This window comes from Moschus berezovskii, chromosome 3, assembly GCF_049115385.1.
Source record: "Moschus berezovskii isolate FMDL1 chromosome 3, NW_MosBer_1.0, whole genome shotgun sequence".
Lineage (NCBI taxonomy): Eukaryota > Metazoa > Chordata > Mammalia > Artiodactyla > Moschidae > Moschus > Moschus berezovskii.
The window spans coordinates 103246442-103272212 of NC_142462.1; the positions used below are offsets into that span (position 1 = coordinate 103246442).

The 25771-nt window shown below is 47.0% G+C and overlaps 1 protein-coding gene across 2 annotated transcripts in view; it reads left to right on the plus strand.

Annotated features, from left to right (window-relative positions):
• Nucleotides 1–3323: 3323 nt before the first annotated feature.
• The window catches only part of STRIP2 (striatin interacting protein 2), a 47752-nt gene continuing 25304 nt past the window's right edge, over nt 3324–25771 (plus strand). Inside the window, exons 1-14 of one of the 2 annotated variants that reach the window (XM_055421250.2) lie at nt 3324–3513; nt 9395–9464; nt 12910–12984; nt 13922–14056; nt 15328–15448; nt 16418–16481; nt 16679–16790; nt 17471–17598; nt 18490–18693; nt 19922–20157; nt 20411–20476; nt 21148–21211; nt 21997–22068; nt 25099–25173. In XM_055421250.2, the coding sequence (XP_055277225.1) occupies nt 3385–3513; nt 9395–9464; nt 12910–12984; nt 13922–14056; nt 15328–15448; nt 16418–16481; nt 16679–16790; nt 17471–17598; nt 18490–18693; nt 19922–20157; nt 20411–20476; nt 21148–21211; nt 21997–22068; nt 25099–25173 (1551 nt within the window). In that variant the 5' untranslated portion in view covers nt 3324–3384. The remainder of the gene's footprint in view (nt 3514–9394; nt 9465–12909; nt 12985–13921; nt 14057–15327; nt 15449–16417; nt 16482–16678; nt 16791–17470; nt 17599–18489; nt 18694–19921; nt 20158–20410; nt 20477–21147; nt 21212–21996; nt 22069–25098; nt 25174–25771) is intronic. The other variant, XM_055421249.2, reaches the window with a different exon arrangement.

Here is a 25771-nt window from a genome sequence, read left to right on the forward strand (position 1 = left end):
TACCTATTTATACCTCTTTCTAGCCCTCTGCCAGCAGCCTCATAATACCTAAGTTTCAGGACAGGGAAAGTGGTAATGTAGTTTTAAAAATAACTCAGCACGGGAGCCATCTCTGCAAGATGTACACCAGCCCCTAATTAGCTCCAAGGTATATTTATGGGCACCTCTGGGATCAATGATGTTGATGGCTACCACTCCTTTGTTGACAAATAAGCTAAAAGAAATAGAGTGTGTGCCAATTCCGTGGCCTACAGTTTCAGTTTTAAGTTAATCTGTGGTTCCTTGTTACTTCTTCCAGTAGTTTTTTCCAGATATCTTCCTCCTTATAATAAGCTCTAAAAGTCTGGGCCTCTAATGATCAGATAGATGTTTGATCTTCACTGTCCCCCATTCGACTGCAGTGTGGAAAAGATCCTGGAGTGAGGTCTCTCCCCATGTTGATTCTTTGTAATCTCCATAGCACCACTTTTTAAAACCCCATCTCCCAAAGTGAAGCCAGATGGAGCTCTGCTGCTGCTGCTGCTGCTGCTAAGTCACTTCAGTCGTATCCAACTCTGTGTGACCCCATAGACGGAAGCCCACCAGGCTCCCCTGTCCCTGGGATTCTCCAGGCAAGAACACTGGAGTGGGTTGCCATTTCCTTCTCCAATGTGTGAAAGTGAAAAGTGAAAGTGAAGTCTCTCAGTCGTGTCCGACCCTTAGCGACCCCACGGACTGCAGCCTACCAGGCTCCTCCATCCATGGGATTTTCTAGGCAATAGTACTGGAGTGGCTTGCCATTGCCTTCTCCGAGATGGAGCTCTAGGCTCAGCAAATGGGTTTACAGAGAGGCCAGAGGGGACCTGACTGCTGTCCTCAATTCTACTCCCAGTTGAAGATGACTCTGCCCCTTTCGCCCTCAAGATAGGTTGGAAAAGGAATAAAGACTCCAAAGGGGCCACTCCTGTCTGCAATCACTGTTGGGGATCCTGCTGATTGACTAGACTCAAAAGAACGTGAAGTTCTGGGCTTGTCAATGCTAGAGCTCTGACTGCTTAGGAGGAGAGGTACAGGGAAGAGGGAAGGTAGAAAAATTAATTCTTTCATTAAGAAGCCCCAATGGGCTGTGCTGTGGCAGGCCTACCACACTGAAGCAGTGATGAGCTAGGCGTGGGTTGTGAATTTTAAAGCAGAGTATGAATCTTTAAGAACTTAACAAAATTTGACCCTGAAGAAAAAAAAATCCAAAATCAAGTAGTTTAGGCCTTGAGCCAGAGACTTTCTTGGAAATTCATATCAATTCAATTCTGTTTAAACCAGTGGGTCTCAAGCACAGATTTTGCCCCTCAGGGGACATCTTGCAGTATCTGGAGACATTTTTGGTTGTCACAAGTAGGGGGAGGGTCCTGCTGGCATCTTGTGAAGAGAGGCCAGGGATTGTGCTAAGCATTCTAAAACACACAGGACAGCCCCCCACAACAAGACATTGTTCAGTCGATAGTACAGAGGAAAGCCTGTGTTAAACACAGAAACGAGCAAACACAGATGAACAAAAGCTACTCTCAAAGGGCTTATATAGAGGTTGAGGTGGGTGGGAGGTGGGGAGAGGAAAGGAAAATTATGAGTGGGAAGAGTAAGGAGATATTGGAGACCAGGGAGAGAAAGGAACTCAGAAAGCTCGAAGGAGTGCTCTCTCTCAACTCTGCCTGGATCTGTCACTTACTAATTAGCAGAAGAAGGTCTGAAGGAGAGAAATGATCCAAAAGGGGGATAATTCCTTTCGGCCCCTTACTTTGGGGATATAGTAGAAAATATGAGGATAGTGGATCCAGCCAGACTTGACTAACACTAGCACAGCCTGAGTGGGTTGAGGAGGGTCAAAAGATAGGCTCTCTGGAAGAGGAGGTGATGACTAAATAGAATTTTCAAGGAAGAAGTTAGCCAAGAGAAGAGCAGGGTTTCCTCCAGTGAGAGACACTGAAACGAGATAGAATATGATACCTTGGGAACTGCATTGTGCTTAGTCTCTCAGTCGTGTCCAACTCTTTGTGACCCCATGGACTGTAGCCCACCAGGCTCCTGTGTCCATGGGGATTCTCCAGGCAAGAATACTGGGGTGGGTTGTCACGCCCTCCTCCAAGGCATCTTCCCAACCCAAGGATCAAACCCAGGTCTCCTGCATTGCAGGTGGATTCTTTACCATCTGAGCCACCAGGGAAGCCTGGGAATACTGGAGTGGGTAGCCTATCCCTTCTCCACGGGATCTTCCTGACCCAGGGATCGAACCAGCAGATTCTTTACAAGCTCAGTTCGCAGCTGAGCTTGCGAGCTGCAAGCAAGGAGTAATTTAGTCTCTGAGAGTTCTTGTTTCTTTATCAGTAGTATTAGATTAATGAAAACAACCTGTCAGAGAGATACGACAGATCTGCGAAGAGTCAAGTGCGATGTCTGGAACATAGTGGCAGTTCAACAACCCCCCTCCCCCAATTCCATCCATTCCCCTCTGGCTGCTCATTTGGGGCTTCTATCACCATCCCAGATTGCATACATATTTACAATAAGATGTTTTTCAGGTGAATTCTAGACTATGCAAACCACACAGCCTCATCTGCCCCAGGTAACAGCCCTTAGGAAGGATCCTAGAATGAAGGAAAGGACTGGGGAACAGGTTGGGGTAGGGGCTTGCTCTCCAATCAACATTTACTCCCTAGCTCAAACCAGGAGAAAGATACCCCTCTTCAGCTGAGAAAGGCAGATGGTCAGGAACAACTCGGTAAGGCACCAGAACGCCCCACCCCATCCCTCAATCCCCAGTCTCCCAGTCAAGCCCTCACTCCGACTGGAATGAGTTTGCCTGAGAAAGAGTCCCTGGTTTCCTGCAGTATCCTTGACCAACCATTGGTGCCATCCCTCCCCTTAGACCGAAGCGGGATTTGGGACGTATCCAGGAACCAGGATTTGGGGGGCAGAGGTCTGTGATACTGGGGAAACTGACACTGCAGTGGAGCAGGAGGCGGAGACTAGAGCTCCCGGAAAAGATCTCTATTTGGGAGGGGGTGGGGGCTGAGGGACACCAAGTGAGTCGAGCTAACCTGCTAAAGCTCAAGACCCAGGATTTGGGAGGTGGAGCTGGGAACAGACCCAGGAGTGTCAGGTTTACCAGTAACGCCGCAGGACTGAGGAAAAAAGGTGAGGGGGTGGAAAACCCTTGAATGAGCCCCCCACCACCTCCAAGTCCCGCTCGGCGAGGTGTAACAGCCAATCGCGCTGTGGGGCGGGGCTGCGGATGAAGGTCGCAGCCAATAGTTGTGGGGGGGCGGGGCCGGGCTCCCGGCGCGCGGCGGCTGCGGGGTCGCCCGGGGCAGAGAGCGCAGAGAGGCAAAGGGGGCCGCTGACTGGAGCGGCATGGAGGATCCCGCGGCGCCCGGGGCTGGGAGCCCGCCAACCAACGGCAACGGCAACGGCGGCGGGAAAGGGAAGCCGGCGGCGCCTAAGGGCCGGGAAGCATTCAGAAGCCAAAGGCGGGAGTCGGAGGTGAGGAGCCCGGAGGGCTTTCAGTTAGGGCCGGGAGACACCCGGGGCGGGAAGCGGTGGCTGAGGTGCTTCGGCCGCGTCCCCCTCCGCCGCCTGGAGCCCCCGGCGCGCCCTGAGCCGCCCCTCAAAGCGGGCACCTGCGGGGCCAACCGCAGCCTGAACTCCCGGCTTTGCAGCCCCTGACCCTCTCCGCCCGTCTCCTGCTGCGAGTCGGGGGCTTCCCGGCCCTCTAACCTCCCCTTTGGGGGCGCGAAGGTAGAGCGTGATATCCACTGTCCCAGATACTTTCAGATATTTATCTCGCTTCATCGCTGTAGCCCCCTGGAGTGGGAATTCTTCAGGCTGGTTTACAGCGGAGGGAACAGGCGCGGAGTGGTGAAGGGACTGGCCTGAGGGGTGGGAAGCCCGATCCCCGCTGCAGTGAAGAGTGGCCGGCTTGGGGCGGGGGGGTGCCGCCCTCCCACTCCGAGGCTCCCCGCGCCGATCAGAGGAGCCGCGGGACTTCGGCCCTTCCCGTTAGCCCCGTGTGCTGGCTGGCCCCTGGAGGGAGCGCTTTCCATGGGATCAGGACCCCTCCCTCGAAAGGGTTATAATGAGACAGGAGTCAGGCGGGCCAGTTCCGGAACGCGTGGGTGGACCGACCCCAGGATACAGACCCACAGATAGGAGTGTAAATGTTCTCTGTTCTTAAATCCTAGCTGGGAGGATGAAAGGAGTGAATTAACATCACCTCTCCAACCCCCTTCATCCAGCCAGTTTTCATCAAGTAGCCAAGAGTAGAACTGGATCTGAGCCGGGAATCAGAACAGACCACAAGATGTCAGACGTGAAAGGGTCTGTAGAGATCACCTGGTTTCAGCCCTGGCTTTTACAGAAGTGGGAGACAGCAGTAGCTTGCCCAAGATCATACATCCGGCACAGTGGCCAGGAGTACCAGGCTTTGGGGTCAGTCAGACCAGGTTTTTGAGGTTTTGAATCCCAGCCCTGCCATCTACTCTCCGTTTGACTTCTGTCAAATTGCCAACCTCGGAGCTGCAGTTTCCTCCTCTGTAAAATGAGGTTAATACTGCCTACCTCAGAAGGTTGTGATAAAGTTAAAATGAGATAAATGGATGTGAAATGTTTAATTTCGTGCAGGCACAGTGCATGTAGTTGGTTAGCACATAGTAGCCCTTAGTACTGGAGAAGGCAATGGCAACCCACTCCATGGGGTCGCTAAGAGTCGGGCACGACTGAGCGACTTCACTTTCTGTTTTCACTCTCATGCGTTGGAGAAGGAAATGGCAACCCACTCCAGTGTTCTTGCCTGGAGAATCCCAGGGACAGAGGAGCCTGGTGGTCTTCTGTGTATGGGGTTGCACAGAGTCGGACATGACTGAAGCAACTTAGCAGCAGCAGCAGCAGCCCTTAGTACTATGTTTTCATCATCAAGGGACAAAACTGGTACTAGAAGCCAGGTCTTAGGCATCCCAGTCCACTGTTTACCATTTGAATTATATTTCAGTTCCAACGGGAGTTCACAAATGCTTTCTATTTCGATAATGACAAGCATCCATTTTTTTTAGAAGAGAGAAGTGGAATTGGTAGAAAGACTGGCCCGAAGTCACACCACATTTCAGAGGCAGAGCTCAGCCATCCTGCCATACTAGATCAAGGTTTTATGCATCATGTCATCTCCCTCCCTGCCTCAGTATGAATCTGGTCTTTAGGGCACCCTGTGCCTCCTTACCCTACAGAGACCTTGTTCTTGTTCAGATGGCTTTTTGGAGGTGAGGTGAGGCATGGGGAGATGCTGCTAAGTCACTTCAGTCGCGTCCGACTCTGTGCGACCCCATAGACGGAAGCCCACCAGGCTCCCCCGTCCCTGGGATTCTCCAGGCAAGAACACTGGAGTGGGTTGCCATTTCCTTCTCCAATGTGTGAAAGTGGAAAGTGAAAAGTGAAAGTGAAGTCGCTCAGTCGTGTCCGACCCTTAGCGACCCCACGGACTGCAGCCTACCAGGCTCCTCCATCCATGGGATTTTCTAGGCAAGAGTACTGGAGTGGCTTGCCATTGCCTTCTCCGATGGGGAGATGAGTCTTTTATAATTCAACAGTTATTGAGTTCTCTCTATATGCCCAGCACTGTTTTAGGTGTTAGGGGTACAGCAGTATACAAGACAAGGTCTTTGCCCTGTGGAGCTAACATTTCTTGTGGAGGTAGAGAGACACAATGTGGGAGTGAGTAAAACAATTTCAGAATGATGTGTTCTTTGGTGAATTAAAACTCCTCTTGAACCAGGAGGTCCTTCCCTACCTATCAAGTCTTCCTTCTGGAAAAGGCTCTGATGGTACTTTACTCTTGCCGGGGTTCAGTTTCCAGAGATTCAGCTTTCCACCTGCACCGTCATTTGCCTCCTGATTGTCTGCAGGTGCACTTTTCGTGTGGTGTTCAACAACTGTAGTGATCCTCTCCATCCTAGCTCATTGCCTGCCCAAAGGCTGGCCGGAAATAGGAGCTTTCTTTCACCTCCCGCTGCTGCAGGAGAGCTGCACTTACCTGTCAATATGTCCCCTGTCGCCACAAAACCCGGGTACCACACTCTGCTTGACTCTCAGAAAGATGACCATCTGCTTCTCCTTCCTTCCTGCCTTTTGCATACCTGTGGAAGACAGTCCTGGGGGAGATGATTTTCTTTCCTCTCTAGAGCTTTAAGAATTACCTGAAGAGAATTACTGTTGGCACAAGAGAGCCTCGTACATCACTGTGTTTATAGGGGCACCATTGACCTACCCTTTCCCAGTGGCTTAATGTATAGATATCCTAACTGTAAAAGGAAGCTAGAGAATAATTGGAGAAGGCAATGGCACCCCACTCCAGTACTCTTGCCTGGAAAATCCCATGGATGGAGGAGCCAGGTAGGCTGCAGTCCATGGGGTCGCTAAGATTCGAACACAACTGACCGACTTTCACTTTTCGCTTTCATGCATTGGAGAAGGAAATGGCAACCCACTCCAGTGTTCTTGCCTGGAGAATCCCAGGGACAGCGGAGCCTGGTGGCTGCCGTCTATGGGGTCTCACAGAGTTGGACACGACTGAAGCGACTCAGCAGCAGCAGCAGAGAATAATTGTTTGCTTCATAAAAAGATTCTTAACCTAACCAAAGGATTCACTTCAGGCCTTTTACAACCAGATTCCTTGGTTTAATTGGGTCCCAAAGACCTTGACAAAGTTTAACTGGTTTGTAGCAAAATGAGGAAAATTCAAGACACTGAAGTAAATTTTCCATAAAATGTAATTCAATACATTAAATTTAAAGATGTATGTAATTTAAAACGATGTTTTTCTCAAACTGTAGGGAGTAACCTGTGAATTGAGACTAATTTTTTTTAAAGAAATAGATAAATAGGAAATACTAGTGTATCACATATAGTACTGGTAAATATTTTGTTCATCTTTTGTTCCAGTTTTGTGTGTGTTGGGACATGATGTAAAATTTACTTATGCTTTGACTTACAGTGCTTGAAAAACACTGCTTTTAATGACTTGTGCTGATATTTTGACATTTCCATTTTGGGGGCATTAAACTTTTAAAAAAATTACATATATGTATTTTAAGAGATTTTTTAAAGTTTCTGCTTAGCAAAATAAAACATCAAAAGTTGTATGTCATTCCCCACCGTCTACCTTTTTTTTTCTTATTGGTTTCTGTAATACAGAAGTTTGGAACTCTTTGCTATAGCAGATTTAAACACAAATCACCTTGTTGGAAGTGTAAGTTGACAAAGTGATTTTGGAAAATAACTTGACATGTACCAAAAACCATACAAATATTAAGAAGTTTTGATGCATTAATTTCCTTTATAAGAATCTATCCTTAGAGAAGATCATAAATATGAAAAACTGTATGCATGTATTACAGCCACATGTAAAGAAAAAAATAAAAACAAATGTTCAACAATAGAGAATTGATTAAGTAAGCCAGTAGAAGTCTGTCCACTTACCTGCTTATTTATTTATTTTTAATCAATTCTTTTCGATTTTTGGCCATGTCACGTGACTTGCAGGATCTCAGTTCCCTGACCAGGAATTGAACCTGGATGGTGACAATGAAAGTGCTGAATCCTAACCACTAGGCTGTCAGGGAACACCTCACTTTGCTGTTTAAAGGGAAAGTTATAATAATATGAGAAAAATGCCTTTATAATATTAAAATTGTAAGCAGAATAAGTAAAATTCTAAGTAGAGGAACCATCTACATAGTGCTACCAAGTGCTGGCTGGTGTGCTAAATGCTTTTCCTGTATTAATTCATTTTAGTTTTTACAATGACCCTGTGAATTATCCTTGTTTTACAGATGAGAAAACTGAATGTCTTTTTCCAACAATTGCCTGATACCAATTCAGTTCTGACAGTAACTGTTGTTAGCACAGAGCCCACAAGTTAAGGGTCAGATGCTAGCCACAGTGGGATCCCCAAACTACCTGCACCTCTACTTGGCCAACTACAAATTCAGGGGTCACCATGACTGTCCCTCTTGTGTTGCTAAAGCAACTCACAGAACTCAGAAAAGTGCTATGTTTATGCCTACAATTTTATTATAAAGGGTACAACACAGGAACAACCTAATGAAGAGAGGCATAGGACAAGGTGTGGAGTTGGAGTGGTACGGAATTTCCATTCTCTCTCTCTGATACTTTGCCCTCCTAGCACATCAGTGTGCCCAAACCACATTGTTTCAGGGTTTTTATATGGAGTTCAGTTACCTAGGCCTGGTTAGTTGAACCATTGGCCACTTGATTGAACTCAGTCTCCAGTCTTTTCCCCTCTTTGGAGCCCCTTTTTTGAAACTCTCACTGTGAGTCACCTCGTTAGTATAAACTCAAGTATGGTTGACAGGGATGAATAATAGACACTCCCATCACTCAGAAAATTCCAAAGGTTATAGGAGCTCTGTACCAGGAAGTGGAGTGAGGGGACAAAGATCAAGGATATCTTTTATACCACGCTGAGGCACAAAGAGCTTAAGTAACTTGTTCAAGATCACATAATATATAACAGAGTATGTGACAAGAGGTGAGATTCAACATTTTAAAAATTCATGTTTGTTAATATATTGCTAGGCAGTACCCTGAAATGTTTAAAGAGATTAGAAGGGAGGATTATATTAAAAATACTTTTTAAATGGGACAGAGAATGAGATGGCTGGATGGCATCACCGACTCGATGGACATGAGTTTGGGTGAACTCCGGGAGTTGGTGATGGACAGGGAGGCCTGGCGTGCTGTGATTCATGGGGTCACAAAGAGTCAGACACGACTGAGCAACTGAACTGAAGTGATAGATTTATACATATGTCATAGTCAGTCTGTCCTTTAATACAGTTTGAAGTGGAAATGCTACCTTATTTGACAATCCTAAAATTGCAGAATATTGGAGCTGAAGGACCTCTTTTTATAGATGAGGAACTGTGATCCATAGGATGATGTCAAATCATACAATGGGTTAATGACAGAGAGCTGAAGTCAGAATCCAGTTTACCTCTTTGGTTTTCATCTGTCTTGTCTTTCTAGAGATCAGCTAGATCTTCTTCAGTTCTGTGTTTATGTAGATCAGATATGGGCACAGATTGTAGCTTTCATATCTGTTCATGATCCTGGGCCTTTGCCCAGAGTTTCTGATTCTTTATAGGAATCTTCAGCCCAACCCTGCACTGACCTTCTAGCTTTGGCTTGGGGTGGAGGTAGGGGGTATTTCCTGGCTGAAAGGCCCAGATGGGACTCTTCTAGTTGTCTTCTTATCTAACCTTGGCCTCAGAGAGAGGAAGAAGATGAAATGAGGGTATAAGCTCCTTTTGGTCAACCCTTTTCCCGAGTTACCACAAAGATTTCTCCATTACAGGGCTCTGTGGACTGCCCCACCCTGGAATTTGAGTATGGAGACGCAGATGGGCATGCAGCAGAGTTGTCAGGTAGGAGGCAGATGGGTCTCTGCAGAGTGGAGGGATGGCCCGGAGGAGAGCAAAGATGCCTGTGGTGTCCCCTGGCAGCTTGTCTGTTCTCAGCAAGTGACTGTAGAACAAAGTCTGTTCTCCACATTCCCGTTTCTCTCCAGCCTCCAGTGGTAAATCTGTCTTTGCTTTCACATCTCTTTCTGTGAATGCTTCTTGGCTATGTATGGTACTTTCCATTCCTCATTCTATCACTCCTTTCTGCTCATCCTTCTTTATTTTCCTTTGGTACACTTTCAAATCTGTTTTCTCTCCACTGTCTCCACCTTTCTCCTTTCTTGGTCTTCCTGTGTTCACCCCATCTTTGTGTGCCCCTTCTTTCTGCCACCCTGTCCATTTCTTTTGCATTCCATCTCTCTGTCCTTTTTCTACCTCCGTCTCACCCCCTTCCTCTAATACCTGCCTCTTACTAAAGTCTCAGCAATGTCTAAAGAAAATCTCTATAGACAACTGGCCAGCTGAGTAAGGCTGGACATGTCACCTGTATCCATCATAGTGGAGTTCTGTTTCAATGTTTCTGAGCTGAAATTAAGTGATCACATTCTTCTTTCAATGCTGGGCTGCTTCTCTCTGCCTGGATTTTTAGCTTAAGCTAAATGTGATCTCCCTGCATTAAGGGCCTCCTTGTTACACGTGCTATAAATGCCAGTTATTAATAAACAAGCTTTGGGTAGAAATGGTGTGAAAGTTAAATATTCTGTCACATGGAAGTGACATTTTAAGACATGCTTTTTCAGAGAAAAGAGACACTTTCAAAAAGTTCTTGTGAATAAGAATAGGGAACAAATTTTGTGATGAGTGACAGAAATAGCTAAGTTTAATAACCAACAACATCAAGGGATTAGAATACAGAATATGAATACAGAGAGAGAGAGAAATCCAATAGAGACAATGGATAAATGGTCAAAGAATATGAGTAGGAATTCACAGAATAGAAAACCATATGGTCAATAAATATATGAAAAGATATTCAATTATGTTAGTAAATAGGGAAAAGCAAAATGATGAGGTATAATTCAGCAATCATCAGGGACTTCCCTGGTGGTCCAGTGACTAAGACTCCGAGTTCCCAATGCAGGGGACCCATGTTTGCTCCCTGGTCGGGGAACTAGATCCCACATGCCACAACTAAGACTTGGCACAGCAAAAGAAAAAATCATCAGATGCAAAATTTTAAAGTCTGGGGATGGTGAGGGTGCAGAGAAATGAGTACTTTAGAATATAAAATTGAAAATCAGTTTTGGTCATATGTAGCAAAGTTGAATTCACACATATTATGACCCAACAACTCTGGTACACTTTAAAGAAACTCTTGAGCCCAAGAAAACACTTTAAAAGGTGTTTATTGTCATCATTGGGAAAAACTGAAAACAACTTAGGGGAATGGATAAACTGTAGTGTATCAATATATTAGCTACTGTATAGTCATTAAAATAATTGATGTGTATTAATATGCTTCAATGTCAATAGATATTAGAAATATGTTGAGGGGTAGAAGAAACAGTGACAAAATAATTTATACATGCATCCAAAAAACTGCTTGAATACCTAATGCTGATTCATGTTGATATACAGCAAAAATCATCACAATATTGGGTGGCTCGGAAGTTAACGCGTCTGCCTCCAATGCAGGAGACCCGGGTTCGATCCCTGGGTCGGGAAGATCCCCTGGAGAAGGAAATGGTAACCCACTCCAGTATTCTTGCCTGGAGAATCCCATGGACGGAGAAGCCTGGTAGGCTACAGTCCACGGGGTCGCAAAGAGTCGGACACGACTGAGCGACTGAACAGAACAGAATTATCCTCTAACTTAAAAAGAAAGCATTGTTATGAGAGTAAACAACTAGAAACAAGGGGAAAAAAACTGCTTACACACACAAGTCTAAAGATGTTTCTAGAAGTCTACTTGCACACTTGATTGAGAACCATGTCAGTTAAATGAATGGATCTGTTCATCACTGCTTTTTATGTAAAATATTGAAAAACTTAATAAAAAACACTCCTAAGTAAAAATAATTCATACAATATGATACCACTTGGATAAAAGCTTTAAAAGCAGAACAATGTCATGTGTTGTTGACAGGCATGTACACATATACTAAAAGTATAAAAATAGGCGTGTGAAGCATACACACCAGTTTCATCTTAATGGTTATCTCTAGAAATAAGACCAGGGGGAGGAAGGTGCTTTAGATGTCTGAAGCAGATATGACAAGTTTTAACACTTGTTTAATCTGAAAAGATAAACGCAGTGTCTTTTATGCATTCTATATTTACCTGTAGTGTGTGAAAGTTCATGATCTAAAATTTAAAAATACGATAAAAGCAAAGGTCAGTACCTAAGAGCCTTTCTCCCTTTTTTGAGTGGGTTTGTGCCCTACTCTACACTAAATCTACACTACTCACTAATGACTGAAGAATTTCACAGTCAGAGCTGAGGTTTGCTTCTGGTCATTCTAGGACTCTGGAACTCAGAATGCAAAAGCCCTGGCTCCCAGACAAGGTATTTCTTGACCAGTAAGACAGCCGGCTGGAACATAACTGAATGTCTGTTGCTTTGTGAATTATCTGTGACCTAGTTAAATCTCCAGCCAGAATCTTAGGGAACAGAGTTTTGAGGAAGCACCTCTTGACTTAATGACTACTTCTTTATCCTCTGTAAGACAAGAGTACTGATGAAATATTCTGATGTAAGCGTGTATAGGTGGGAAAGGGTGTGTTTTTTTTTCTCAAAGGCTCTCTACATTTTGTATTGAGAGGCTATTGTCAGCAAAGATTTTCACTAGATTTTCCTGGGCACAGGCGGCCCTTTGACAATCAAAGCTGCTTGTACATGGTTTGATGCTGTTTCTGCCCAGGTGGCCGTGGGCAGGAATGTAAACTTCTATACCTTTCGAGGAAACTCCACAGGGAGAGAATGAACTGGCTCCAACCCCAAAGAGCCCTCTAATATTTACATCCTCTCCAGCCCTCACCCTGGCTCCTTGAATAGCACAAGGATATGGCATCTAAATTTCAGGAGTTGTATTGTCCGCTTTTTCCCTAGAGACAAGATAGTTCCAGTCTAGCTTGACAAGCAGAAAAGGATGCAGCCCTAAGAAACAGGAGTGATGACATTAAATCTTCTCTGTCCTAGCCCTCCTCCTGGCCTTCAGCAAATGTCGAAGGCTGCCTTCTCTGCTGTAGCAGCCAACTGGCAGGAAGAGGACAGGTTTGATGCTTTAATCACCCAGGGACATAAGTGGCTATTTTTAACCTCCAAAAAGGAGGAAGCTGGCTCTGGATTGAATTGGACACAGGAACGTGTTGGAAGCTTTAGCTCTTTCATGCCACTGTCTCCATCCCAGGCCCCTTCTGTAAAGATCTACGAAATGTTTGTGATTCTGTCCTGTCTTTCCTGCCACAGAATTGTACAGCTACACCGAAAACCCGGAATTTACTACTAACAGGAGGTGCTTTGAAGAGGATTTCAAGACCCAAGGTGATCCCAGATTCATTGAGATCTGCTTTTTCTGTCTGTGATATCCCAGGCTGATCTAGAAAAAGCCTAAAATAAAGTATGATCCTTCTTCATCCTCTCCACAGCCATATAATTTCTCTCTTCCTTCTTGCATATGGGTTTTCTGTGTCACATAGAGAAGTCACAGAGTGGAAGCAAGAGAAGCCTGAGCTGGGGCCTTTTCTCTGCTGTCAAAGGAGTGAGGAGGTGGGGCTGGACTGCTGTCCTGTTACCTAGTAACCCTGTGCCCAGCCTGGTCTTTGACCTTAGCGTTCAACCCGTCTCCACTCTGCCTCACTCCCGATACCATCAGGAGTAATCATTTCGTGTGCCCACACTGTGACCCACTCAGACCTCCATTTCCTTACTTGGTCAGTGTCAATTCAGTGTTCAGCTCAGCACATGTGTGCTGAGTACCCAATTTGTGCCAGAGATGCAGGAGGCAGGGGTAGAGGTAAATTTACAGTATCTTCAAAGAAATTATAGTTAGATAGCAGAGGGGAGATGTGTACGTCATAAAACTAGCTGAGGCCAAGAGGAAAATGAGTAGTGTCATTAGAGAAGTTAAAAGTATCATGGGCAAAGCTTCTGGCTGGAGCATTAGTGGAAAAGAGGTGATTTTGTACTGAACTTGTAACGATGTGTAGGAATTGGATATGTAGGGAGACAGAGGAAAGTTCTTGAGGAAAGACAAAAAGATAGAGGGGGTATGAAGGAAGACGAGGCTATAGAGTGGGTTCAGACAAGAACATTTGGTTTCTTACTTTTCCCATTCCTTATTCTTTGTCAGCTCAGTAAAGCTTTTGAAGAGAAGAATTTGTTGGTGGGGGCTGGCATCAGAGGTGCATACACTTTCAAAAGCCTTTCCAAGAAGGGGAGGCAACAGCTGACACTGCATCTGTATGGCCTCTGTCCCCAGTGCAGGGTGAGGAGTGGCTGGAGTTGGAGGAAGATGCCCAGAAGGCCTATGTGATGGGACTTCTAGACCGGCTGGAAGTGGTCAGTAGGGAGCGGAGACTGAAGGTGGCCAGAGCTGTTCTCTACCTGGCCCAAGGTGAGCAGCCACTTTTGCCAACTTGAGAGGGGTGGAGACTGGAGAGAGAGATGGTGTTATCAGGACTAGGATGATGCAAGTCATGCTGGGAAAGCCAGGTCCCTGCCTCGAGGACAATCGTGTCGTGTGCTTGGAGTACTTGTACTTCCGCGAAGAGGAGTTAGTGGTAGATCCTGCTCTGGATCCCTTGGAATCAACCTTCATCTTTCCAGGCGTGCCAGGATTTCTTACAGAGTTCTTTTTTCCTTAACCTGGGCTGTAATCATTTATAGAGAGGGTCACTGTGGCCAGAGCTGACAGTGTACCACCACCAGCTGAGCTTTCTTTCTCCAGGTGTGGCCTGACTCTGGCCCTGATGCCACCAATTTACACACTGTTTCTCACTGGCGTTTACATGGTCAAAGCCAACACAGCAGCAGGAGAGGATGCTGTGAGTGATTTGTCACTGAGATGATCAGAGCTCCATGAGATTAATTGATGAAAGCTTCCCAGAAGACAGCTGTGAGCCAGGTGTTGGAAAGAGAAATGAGATAGCTTAGCTGAAGTAGTAAAAGAAAGCCCTGAGATCATAAATAACAGGGCTGTCGGCAGAACCAACTAGTTAGAAGCTTAAAAAATGTAAAAAAAAAATCATAAATGGAGAGGAAAGAAAGGTATCTGACGAAGGAAAAGCTGTAGCAAACAAGGCAGTGCCCAGCCCCAGCTCTTGGGTCTGGTGCCTTGGCCAAGTTCCAGCTGCCAGTCCCTTCATCTTTTAGCCTGAGGGCTTTCCATGCAGCCCACAGAAGTACTGGGGGACTCATGTGCTCCCCTTAGCCAGTGCATTCCTCAGCACCTGCCAGGAGTTAGTGGGTGAACAGCCCGACCGCCTCAGCCCTCGTGGCTGGGATGACTCCAAGTTGTTTGTTTTATACTGTTCTCCAGAGCTTCGAGTTCTTGGCTGCCTTCTCTTCCCTATGTCACTTGCCCACTTCTCTACTGATGGCTCCTGGGATCAACTCCCAGATAAACTACTGGCACTTGAATCCTTGTCTCTGGACTTCCTTTTCAGGGAACTCACTTAAGACAGCCCACCTATGAGCACATCAGACCTCACCCTGCAGACTGCTTCTCCTCTCCCCTGCCTCATTCTGGGAAGTTCTGGGCAGCTCTTGCCCTACCTAATTGTTGGGTAGACTGTTAGAAGATAGTCTTAAGATCATGGGGCAAGGTGGAAAGAACCGGGATAACCCCCTCCCCCTCAACCTCTGTGGCCCTGTCTGGTCCTTTAGGTACTTTTGGGGAATGTGACTCAGAGGTCGATGTGCTCCACTGGTCCAGGTACAACTGCTTCCTGCTCTATCAGATGGGGACCTTCTCGGCCTTCCTGGAGCTACTCCACATGGAAATCGAGTGAGAAGCCTTCGGGGAGGGCTGGCCACCCCTTTCCTTGAAGGTTGCCTCATGTCCTAAGCTGGTTCCCTCACTGTAGAGCCTTCTTTTTTCTCACTTCAGTCCAGAGCCCACTGACAGTTCCCCTCCACCAGCCATGCTTTCTGGTAGTCTGTCCTCCTCCCTGAGGTTGGGCTCATCAGCAGCTTCTGCCCCATGTACAGCTTCATACTGGGCTTCAGGGACCTATCCTGTGTTGCTTTATTATTCAGACACCTTCTCAGCTCAGCCTCCCTCTGGAATCCATGAAGAAAACCGTTCTCCCTGAGAACATGACACAGAGGGACGGGAATAGTTCCCATGGCTGTGCCCAGTTCTTTCCCCCATGGTTATAGCTTCAAAGGTGGCCTTATATACTGCTCCCACTCTAGTGACCCCCTCATGTTGACTCCCTGGTGGCTCAGACAGTAAAAAAAAAATCCACCTACAATGCAGGAGACCCAGGTTAGATCCCTGGGTCAGGAAGATCCCCTGGAGAAGGAAATGGCAACCCACTCCAGCATTCTTGCCTGGCAAATCTCATGGACAGAGGAGTCTGGTGGGCTATAGTCCATTGGGTTGCAAAAACGTCAGACATGACTGAGCAACTAAGACTTCATATTGTCTCACCCTATAACTCAGATGTTTTAGATGGGGTTAATTCTGTTTATTATTCACCAAGCGTTGTTTTGTGTCTAGCACAGTGCTAGACACGGTGGGGATTTTAAGACAAGTGAGTATCATAGACCCTACCCTTTCTTGTCTTCACTGTAGATAAGGATTTGCCTAGGTAGCAGGAAGAATTCTGTGGACTCCTCTACCTTAAACCAATTTCTTTAGCTACATGGACAGGGAATGGCAGGTACTCATGTTTGTGCATGTGGTAAGAATGGAATACAGGGAGTAAAGAGGCCTAATGGGTTCCTGTTTTCTCCCTCATCCCTGTGGCAGCAACAGCCAGGCCTGTAGCAGTGCTCTTCGGAAGCCAGCCATCTCCATTGCTGACAGCACAGAGCTCAGGTGAGTAGGGCTGCGCACGGGATTGGAACAGGGGATCATTAGCAATGGGTAACCTTTGCCCAGATTTCAGATGCTCCCAGACTGCTAGAAGTTCCTAATTCCACTGGACTGGGCCCCCACAGAGACCGTGCCTGAGGTCTCAGACCACAGATTGGAAACTGCCATGGGAACCTCTTATGACCCTTCTGTAACCTCAGGGTGCTGCTGAGTGTCCTGTACCTAATGGTGGAAAATATCCGCCTGGAGCGAGAGACAGACTCCTGTGGGTGGAGGACAGCCCGGGAGACCTTCCGCACCGAATTGAGTAAGAAGTGGCACGCAAGGAGCCTAGGGCGGATGGGAAGCATAGCATCTGCTCAAGAGGGACAGACAAGTTTTCTTTTGTTGTCGTCGTCTTTTTAAGAATTAACATCTCTTTTAGGACAGAGATTCTATGTGGCAGGCGTGACGGCTTGGCTTGAATGCCCCTCTGTCTGTGAGCTAGGCCCACTCATATATCTTCTCTGTATTTTGGTTTTCTTTATTCCTATAAGTGGGAAGTCATCCCTCTCCCCTTCCATCACAAATCCCACATGAAAAAATGAGGTGATTCACCTTGAAAATATAAATTGGTGTTGCCCTCAGTCAGGGATGAGATATGAAGGCCTTTGAGATTTTTTAAAATACGTATGTTGATGTGGGAAGGTGAATTGTGATCTACAAAATGTTTGAGTTCCTCAGCCAGAAAGCATCTTTGTTACTATTAACTTCTAGTTTGACATCTACCCCCAAGCATTTTACCTCCACAACCTCTCTTATCCTGTACTGGGCATGGGGGTGGGTTCCCCAAAGGGGCTCTCTAAGCCTCCTTCTAAGAACCAAGTCCTCAAATTCTTTGCAAGGAGGTGAGTTCCTTCCTCAGTGTGTCCAGAAGCAGAGCTACAGGAACTGCATTTCAGCGGCTTCATCTTCATTTTCTCACTTGCCTCTCTCCATACCTCCCAGGCTTCTCCACACATAATCAGGAGCCTTTTGCCCTTCTGCTTTTCTCCATGGTCACCAAGTTCTGCAGTGGCCTGGCTCCCCACTTCCCCATAAAGAAGGTCCTGCTTCTGCTCTGGAAAGTAGTCATGGTGAGTGGCTGATTCTCTCCCTCTCCCATCTCATCAGATAGGCAGTGCCTTCTGCCACCACAGTTTTTTCTAGTCTGATTCCAAGAGGCTGGAGCTAGGCAGAATAACAGGGCAGCTGTTAGCCAGTGGAGGGGCAATAGGATTGTCCTGGAGAAACCAGAGGTTCTGTTTCGGGGCAGGTTACCTATTTCTATTGGACTGATGGGAGATGCCACTTTTCAAGGTAGGGTGTTATTGCACCTTTCCCTGATAGAGCTAATGTTTTGTGGAAAGAACACTGGCTGAGAGGTGGGAGATCTGACCTCTGTTGATACTGAGAAACCTTGGGCAATGCTCTGTGTTTCAGTTTCTCTAGCTGTAAAATGGAGGGTTTAGTGCCTGCTCTCCGTCCAGATAGAGGATTTACTTTCATAAAATGAAGTCCTTGTAAGTGTATGGTTGCAGTTTTGTTGCTAATTATTCAACCTGATTCTTTCTCTTTGGTTCCCACCCCACAGAACTGGCTGAACAACCTACCCTCCAGGGCAGGCCTTGAGTGATTCTAGGGGTGTATAGTATCCAGATGTACTCCTTAAAAGGGGGTGCATTTTCCTGTTTTTATCCCCCAGTGGAGGCCTTCAGTAGTCCCTTTCCTAATTTCTGGGACGTTTCCAGCCCTGGGTCAGTAAGTAACACTTTCTCCTGGCCGCTGAGCTCTGAGGTGTAGTAGTAGCCACCTCTGAGACTGGGCCCACTCACATCCTTTTTGCCTTCTCCTGTTGTATTACCTCCTAATTAAGGCGTGGGTCTCGGGGACTGGAGGTTGTGACTCTTCTCTCCGTCCACACTTCCCTGACCTTGCTTTCTGACTTCTTTCCTCTCTTCTCTGCCCCTTTCCTGTTCAAATCTCAGTTTACCCTCGGTGGATTTGAGCATCTGCAGGCTCTCAAAGTACAGAAGCGGGCGGAACTGGGCCTGCCTCCACTGGCGGAGGACAGTATCCAGGTGGTGAAGAGCATGCGGGCTGCCTCCCCGCCCTCCTACACCCTTGACCTGGGGGAGTCTCAGCTGGCACCTCCACCCTCCAAACTGCGAGGCCGCCGTGGTTCTCGAAGGGTATGGACTAAAGCAGACAGTGGTGTTGTGACACTGGCTGGCCAAAAGTAGAGATTCTAAGCAGCTCTGGATATGTTAGGAAAGAACAGCAAATGACTCTGCTGTCCTACCCCTGACCAGCCCTGTGACTAACCTGAAATCTTGGAGACTATACTTTGGCTTCTGTCCTCAAACCCTGATGGGGTCCTGGCTGTCAAGATGTCTCACTGTGGTATCACTTCATAGATCCACATCTTAGTAAGGATCATTGACCTAGACCTCGGTGCCTGGAGTTCCCTGGCGTGTCAAACAACAGTTGGGGTATAATCCTGGCCGTAGGTACCTGGTAGAGGCACTTTATCGTTTTCTTCTCAGTAAGAAGTTTTACTCTGAGCCAGCCATGCTCTTCTCTGGCCTTGAAACCAGAGGCTTACATTTAAAGATGACTGGTTAGGGTTCTAGATAGTCTGAGTCCCTAGAAAGGTCACAGGTACAAGTTGCACTGAGACCTGACCATGCTCCCAAGAACTCGCCTGCCTGATCTACCTGACTTCACCAACTACAGGTGACGAGTCCAGACAGTCACACTCAGTAATCTAGTCTACATTATCTGCAGTGTGGTATTTTTTTAACCTTTATTTTTTGTTTTACAAAGTAATGCTTACTCATTATAGAAAATTTAGAACAAGTATAAAAATGTGGAAAGGGAGAAAAAGAAAGTCACCCACAATCTTAACAACCAGAAGCAGTCACTGTTAACTTTTTGGCCTATTTCTGTCCAGTCTTTTTTGTCTTTCTGTGAGAAGATTTAAAATTCCAAACTCGATTCCCTCTGCCTAGCAGCAAGCTCCTATTCTCCTCTTCCTCAGTCAGCGAGCTAGTGTATGCTCACAGAAGGCAAATTAATTGAATGTTCACCTAAGTGGAGCATAATTAGGAAGGAAAGTGCAGGCAAAAGAAAAAAGCATCAATGCTTTCTGAAAGCTAAGTGTGACTTTGGGATTATCTGTGCTCTGTCTCCCAGCCATTGGTGTGGTTGCTTGAGAGAGCTGCCTGTCCTGGAATTGGGCCTGGTGGGGACACTAGGGTTGAGATGGGAAGAGAAAGTTCTCACTAGGGGTGGGTTCTTCCTCCATGTTCCCTGAAGTCAGCGGCCTGGGGATAGTGGGTAGTCTCAGACAAGGATGCCCAGGCTGAGATTTCTGGACACCTTCCCTCTCTCCTTCTACCCACCCTCCTCGCCCCCCAGCAACTCCTTACTAAGCAGGACAGCTTGGACATCTACAACGAACGAGATCTCTTTAAGACTGAGGAGCCAGCCACAGAGGAGGAAGAGGAATCTGCCAGCGATGGAGAACGCACTTTGGATGGAGAGTTAGACCTTCTAGAGCAGGACCCTCTGGTACCCCCTCCACCCTCACAGGCACCCCTCTCTGCTGAGCGGGTGGCCTTTCCCAAGGGCCTACCCTGGACCCCGAAGGTCAGGTAGGCTTGATAACACCAGGGACCCCAGGCTTCGGGGTTCCAGTCACTGCAGGCTGAGGGTGGAGTGGTCTGTGTATTCAAGGCTCAGTAAGCTGGGCTGTGAGTTAGAACTCCTGGGTGGGGAGTTCCCTTTATTGACTTCCCTTGCTGTTCTAGTTTTCTATCTGGAGGGGTGGGAGCCCAGCAGGGTTCTCTCTCTGAAGGTTTGCTATTCTTCCCTTCTCTGGGATTTGTCTGTCCACCATCCTCTCAGACAGAAGGACATTGAGCACTTCTTGGAGATGAGTAGGAACAAGTTCATCGGATTCACTCTGGGGCAGTAAGTGACTGGATGGTCAGAATTGGCTATATAGAGTGGTTCTTAGGGGCCAGAGAAGTGGGAGGCTTGGAATGAAACATGTTGCCTAATCATGGTGATACAACCCAGAGCCTTGGGCAGCTCCCAGTGACTGCTTTGGGGTCTTGCCATCAAGTTTTCCTCTTCCAGTTTCCTAGAACTTTTATGTTCTCAGCCAGGTATAGGATGTTGATCAAGTCATTTCCCTAAGGGAATCAATTTCCTCATCAGAGTGTTATGAGATGGTCCCTACAAGCTCTTTCCTAGATAATTCTGTGAAGAAGCAACATGGTGGGAACAGATCCAGTCTTTCCCCATTTCCCTACCCTTGTGAATCCCCACTGGTCACTACAAAACCTCAGGAGCCATTCTTACTGCTGTTTTGCTGTCAAAAGTGGTGTTGGGCAACGTGCCCTTTTAAATAGGAACCTACTCCCAGACAGAGTCCCCACTAGACTATACAGAAATCCTAAATCACAGGGACTCTTCTCTGTACCATTCTTCTTTTTGTGTCCTGAAGCAATAATGAGGGACCTGATAACTTGCAGAGAAAGATCCAGGCGACCAGATGGTGAAAGTGGTCTGGTCCGCGTGACTCCAGGAGTATTGGTAGTTCTCTGTACTTCTGACTTTTATGTATCTTGTGTTCACAGGGACACAGATACTTTGGTTGGATTGCCCAGACCCATCCACGAGAGTGTGAAGACCCTCAAGCAGGTGAGCAGGTTGGGCTGTCAGTCTTCAGAGATAGGGACCCATCAATACAAATTGGATGACCCTCAGTAGGGTCCTGGGTGGGGCTCTTCCACTAGACATGTTCTGAACCTGTTATTCTGTATTTCTTATGCAAGAGTTTTCGCCAAACATGAAAAATCAGGTCTTTCCCTGCCTATTCAGTGTCCTACATTTAGATGGATGAAAAAGTTATCCTTTCCTCTCTCATTGCTTTTCCCTCCTCCCACCCTACTCTCCCTCTTCCCACTTATCACTTCCTTTCCTCTCACCTCTCCCTCCTTAGAGGCTAAGTAGCTTCTGCAGGCCCAGGACCAAGGAGCAGTCTGCTTTGTGTCCAGAGAGCGTGTGAGGACGAGTAAGAGTAGCCTATTCCCCGTACAGACCTTGAGCCCAGCCTCACCTCATCATCATCACTCCGTTCACACATGCACACACATACAGGCATCTGCAGCAGAGCTCTCAGAGCAGTGGCCCTAGGCCTGGGCTTGTTCTTTTCTTCCCCTTGCACTTTGGTTGAAGGCAGATGCTAAGGTATTTGCTGCCCATCCAATGTGGAAATATGAAATAAATAAAAATACTATATTAAAGAACTTTGCTGATGTTCATGATGCAAAGGCCAGGAAGACTCCTGCCTTCAAAGAGTGCATGGTTTATTGAGATGACAGACCCATAAATAGGGCTCTTCCTCGTCATTGGGGAGGTTAAGCAAGAGGCCGGTGCACATGTGTTCAAGGCCCTCAGCCCTTTGTTGACATCTTGTGTTCCAGCACAAGTACGTCTCCATCGCAGATGTTCAGATCAAGAATGAGGAGGAGCTGGAGAAGTGCCCCATGTCTTTGGTGAGTCCAGGGAAAGCCTGCACAGGGGGACATCTCTGCAGTGCTGTCAGAGACCTTGTGTGCTTGCTGTGGGACTCTTACTGCACGCGAGACAAGCAACGGTCTCTACTTTCACGATAAAGTTGGAGAAAAACAATAGTAATTAAGAAACAAAGATTTTCAGAGAACAATAGATACAGTTAAGAAAATTGAAATAGAATGACATACCATGTAGTAGACTACTTTACCTTGGGCAGTCAGGGTATGTAGACCTCTGAGAAGTGCCAGTTAACCAAGATCTGAGGTACAAGAAGGAGCTGGCCATAGAACATCAAGGCAAAAAGCATTCCAGACAGAGGACAGCCTTATTAACAAGGTGAGAGCGAGCTGAGTGTTAGAAGTAATGAATGAAGACTGTTATGGCTGGAACACGGGAGCGAGGGTTATATGAGACGGAGTCAGAGAGGTGGTCTGGGGCCACTTTACACAGGACCTTTAAGCAAAAATAGGGAGCTTGGAGTTGATTGACATGACAAAGGTAAGCCTTCGGAGATTTTAAACAGGAGTGACATGATCTGAGTTATCTTTTTAAAAGACCTTTGGCTACTTTGTAAAGGCTTGATGAGGAAAGAGTTGAAGCAGGGAGGTTGGGAAACTAAAAATGATCAAGATGAGAGATGATGGTGTTTTAGACCGAGGTAGTAATTGTGGTACATGCTGCAGTCCATGGGGTCGCAAAGAGTCTGACGCGACTTAACAGGTAAACAACAAAGAATTGTGGAGATAGGGAGAAGGGGATGAATTGGGGTTATATTCTGGAGGTATAGCTGACAAGAGTTGCAGTTCTGTTGGATATGGAGACAGAGACATAAAGGGCAATCAAGAATAAATACAATTTGGACTTCTCTGGTAGTCCAATGGTTAAGACTCCATGCTTCCACTGCAGAGGGCACAGGTTCGATCCCAGTTAGGGAAGTTCTGCATGTTATCTCAGTGCAGCCAAAAAAAATAAAGAGTAACTACAGTTTGTCAAGATGAGGAGTTCTGTTTTCTTTTCTTTTAATATGTTTTCCCCAATTTTTCTTTTTTTTTTCGACACCGCATGGGTTTCGGGATCTTGGTTCCCCAAGCAGAGATTGAACCCAGGCCCATAGCAGTGAAAGTACAAGAGTATGAACCACTGGATTGCCAGGGAATTCCCAGGAGTTCTGTTTTATCAACGGTTCCATTTGGGTTGTACTGAGTGTTAGATGTCTACCCATGTAGAGCAGCCAAGCAATTAGATATATGGGCCTAGAGTTTTAGGAGAGAGGACTGAGAGAAATAAATTTGGAAACTGCTCATGGGCAGTGTTAAAAGCCATGGAACTTGCTGAGGTAACCTGAGGAGGGAGGAGAGAGAGAAGAGGATGGGAGCCCTCACCAAGCCCTGGGGCACACCAGTGGGATGAGCCAGGAAAGAGGAGTAAGAAAAACACCCAGTGAGAGAGTGGGAAATCCAGGAGAGTATGATGCCATCGAAGCTAAGAAAAGAAAGCCTTTCAAGAAGAAGGAGGTGATCAGCTGTGTCAAATGCTGCTGACAAATGGAGCTTGATAAGACTTGAGGTACCCATTGGCTTTGGCAACGTGGAAATGACTGGTGACCTTAATAAGAGCAACCTCAAGGGAAGTGGTGGGACTGGAAGCCTAGTTGGAGTGTACTGAAAAAGAAATGTAAAGAAAGGAGGTCGGCTTAGTCAACATAGACAAACCACACAGAAATTTTGTTGTGAAAAGGAAGGTAGAAATGTGGTGGTAGCTGAAGGAGAATGTGGGGTCAAGGGATTGTTTTATAGTGTTATGGGAGGAGATACTGTAGTATGTTTATGTCCTAAGAGAGATGATCCAGGAGAAAGATAATTACAGAACCAAAACACTCGACAAAACAAAAGGGTGTGAGCACCAATGGCGGATGGCCTTTGATAGGAGCACCTGGTTCATCCTTCATGGCACATGGGAAGGTAGAGTCTCTGGTATATTTAGTGTTGAGAAGATGAGGCTGTGCCTGTCTGATTGCTTCTGTTTTGTCCGTTAACTGAGAAGTAGGGTCAGCAACCGTTGAGGGGCTGTGGGTTTGAAGAGAGGAGAGAATGTATGAAATAGGCCTTTTAGAAAGCAGAAGATAAACATGCAGGGTCACCAGGATGTTAAGACTTGTGTCCATTTAAGTAGCAGCAGTGTTCTGTGGGATAGAAGGGGTCTGGCTATCCCTCCCTGCCTCAGGGTCTCATGGCGGTGACCCTTGTTGTGTCACAGGGTGACCTGGGGGGAAGACGGACTGCATTGGCCAAAGGTGACAGTGGCCTGAGTAGCCTCTTGAACGCTTGAGGCCCCTGTCTTCCCACTCTGATAAAAGACTTAAATGGGGTCATCACAAGGACAGAGTTGTGCCTAAGGGGCTGGTCCGAAAGCAGGGCTGTCATAGAGGGTAATGGAGAAGGAAAGAAAGTAGCGTCCACCTAAACTCTTCCCTGCTCACTGCTTCTGCAGGCCTTTATTAACCCTTTCTGTGCAGTCATCCACCTCTCCTCCCTGGCTTCAGAGCCTCCCCGAGCTTTCAGATGGCCTCAGATTGACACTATAGGAAGTGCCTCTGTGTGGGGTGTCAGTTCCAGTGTCCCAGGCATACCTGTGGCCTGAGTTAAGCCCATTATGTACAGCAAAGCAGTAGTATGAGCCAAATCCTCGGTGGGGGTTCTGACTCTGACCTGGATAGCGATATAGAAAGAACTCTGGATGGATTCCAGATAACAGGACAACTAAAATCATAGGTTCTCAGGGCTGGAAGAACGCTCTGAGGTCATCCAGACCAGCCCTCTGATCCTTGAAAGAGGAGATTAGGTCTCGGAGAGGGAAAGTAACTGACCCAAGGTCCTGCAGTGACTCATGAACGCAGCTCGGGTACGAATCTGACTCCCAGCTCTTGTCCTGCCATCCTCCACAGTCAAGAAAAGATAGATTTTGGTCAACTGGAAATCAGTCTGGGCAAACCATGTGTTTTCTTGCTGTAGGGGGAAGAGGTGGTACCAGAGACGCCATGTGAAATCCTCTACCAGGGCATGCTGTATAGCCTCCCACAGTACATGGTAAGGAGACGGCCGGGTCAGGGCTGTGAGAGCTTCTCAGCTGCGAGGAAGAGATGGCAGAGAGCCCTTTTAAGCTGAGCCCTCTGTCACTTGAGTTTGCTTCCTGAGCCTTCACCCACCGGGTGGTGTTCTCTGACACCTCAGAATTCTGATCTCCCCTTGGGGCACCTCCCAGAGGAAGGAGGACTTGTCTCTACCTCGAAGTCCTTGTTTGGGAGAGGTGGAGAATGGGGTAGGCTCCATGCAGGATGCACCAGGGGCCTCTCCTGAGTAAGCACCTTAGTCCCTCCAAGGTCCAAAGTGGCCTCCGGTGTCCTAATTGGCCTCAGTCTACCAGGGGAGGATGCTGATGGTCTGAGGGAGAGGAAGGAAGAGGGTAGGGGCTTGGATCTTGCCTTTCCCTCCCACCTAATTTCTAGGCATTGCCCCCACTCTCTCTGCTCCTTCTCTCATCCTCTTTGGAAAGAGCAGTCTTGATGCAGAACAGTCTGGAACCACATCTCTTCAGGTTCCTTAGCCTCCCAGGCAGGCCCGTCAGGACTGGGCACCAGTTTGCCCTTCAGGAGGTAGGGAGCTTTGGTTATTGAGTGAAGAACTT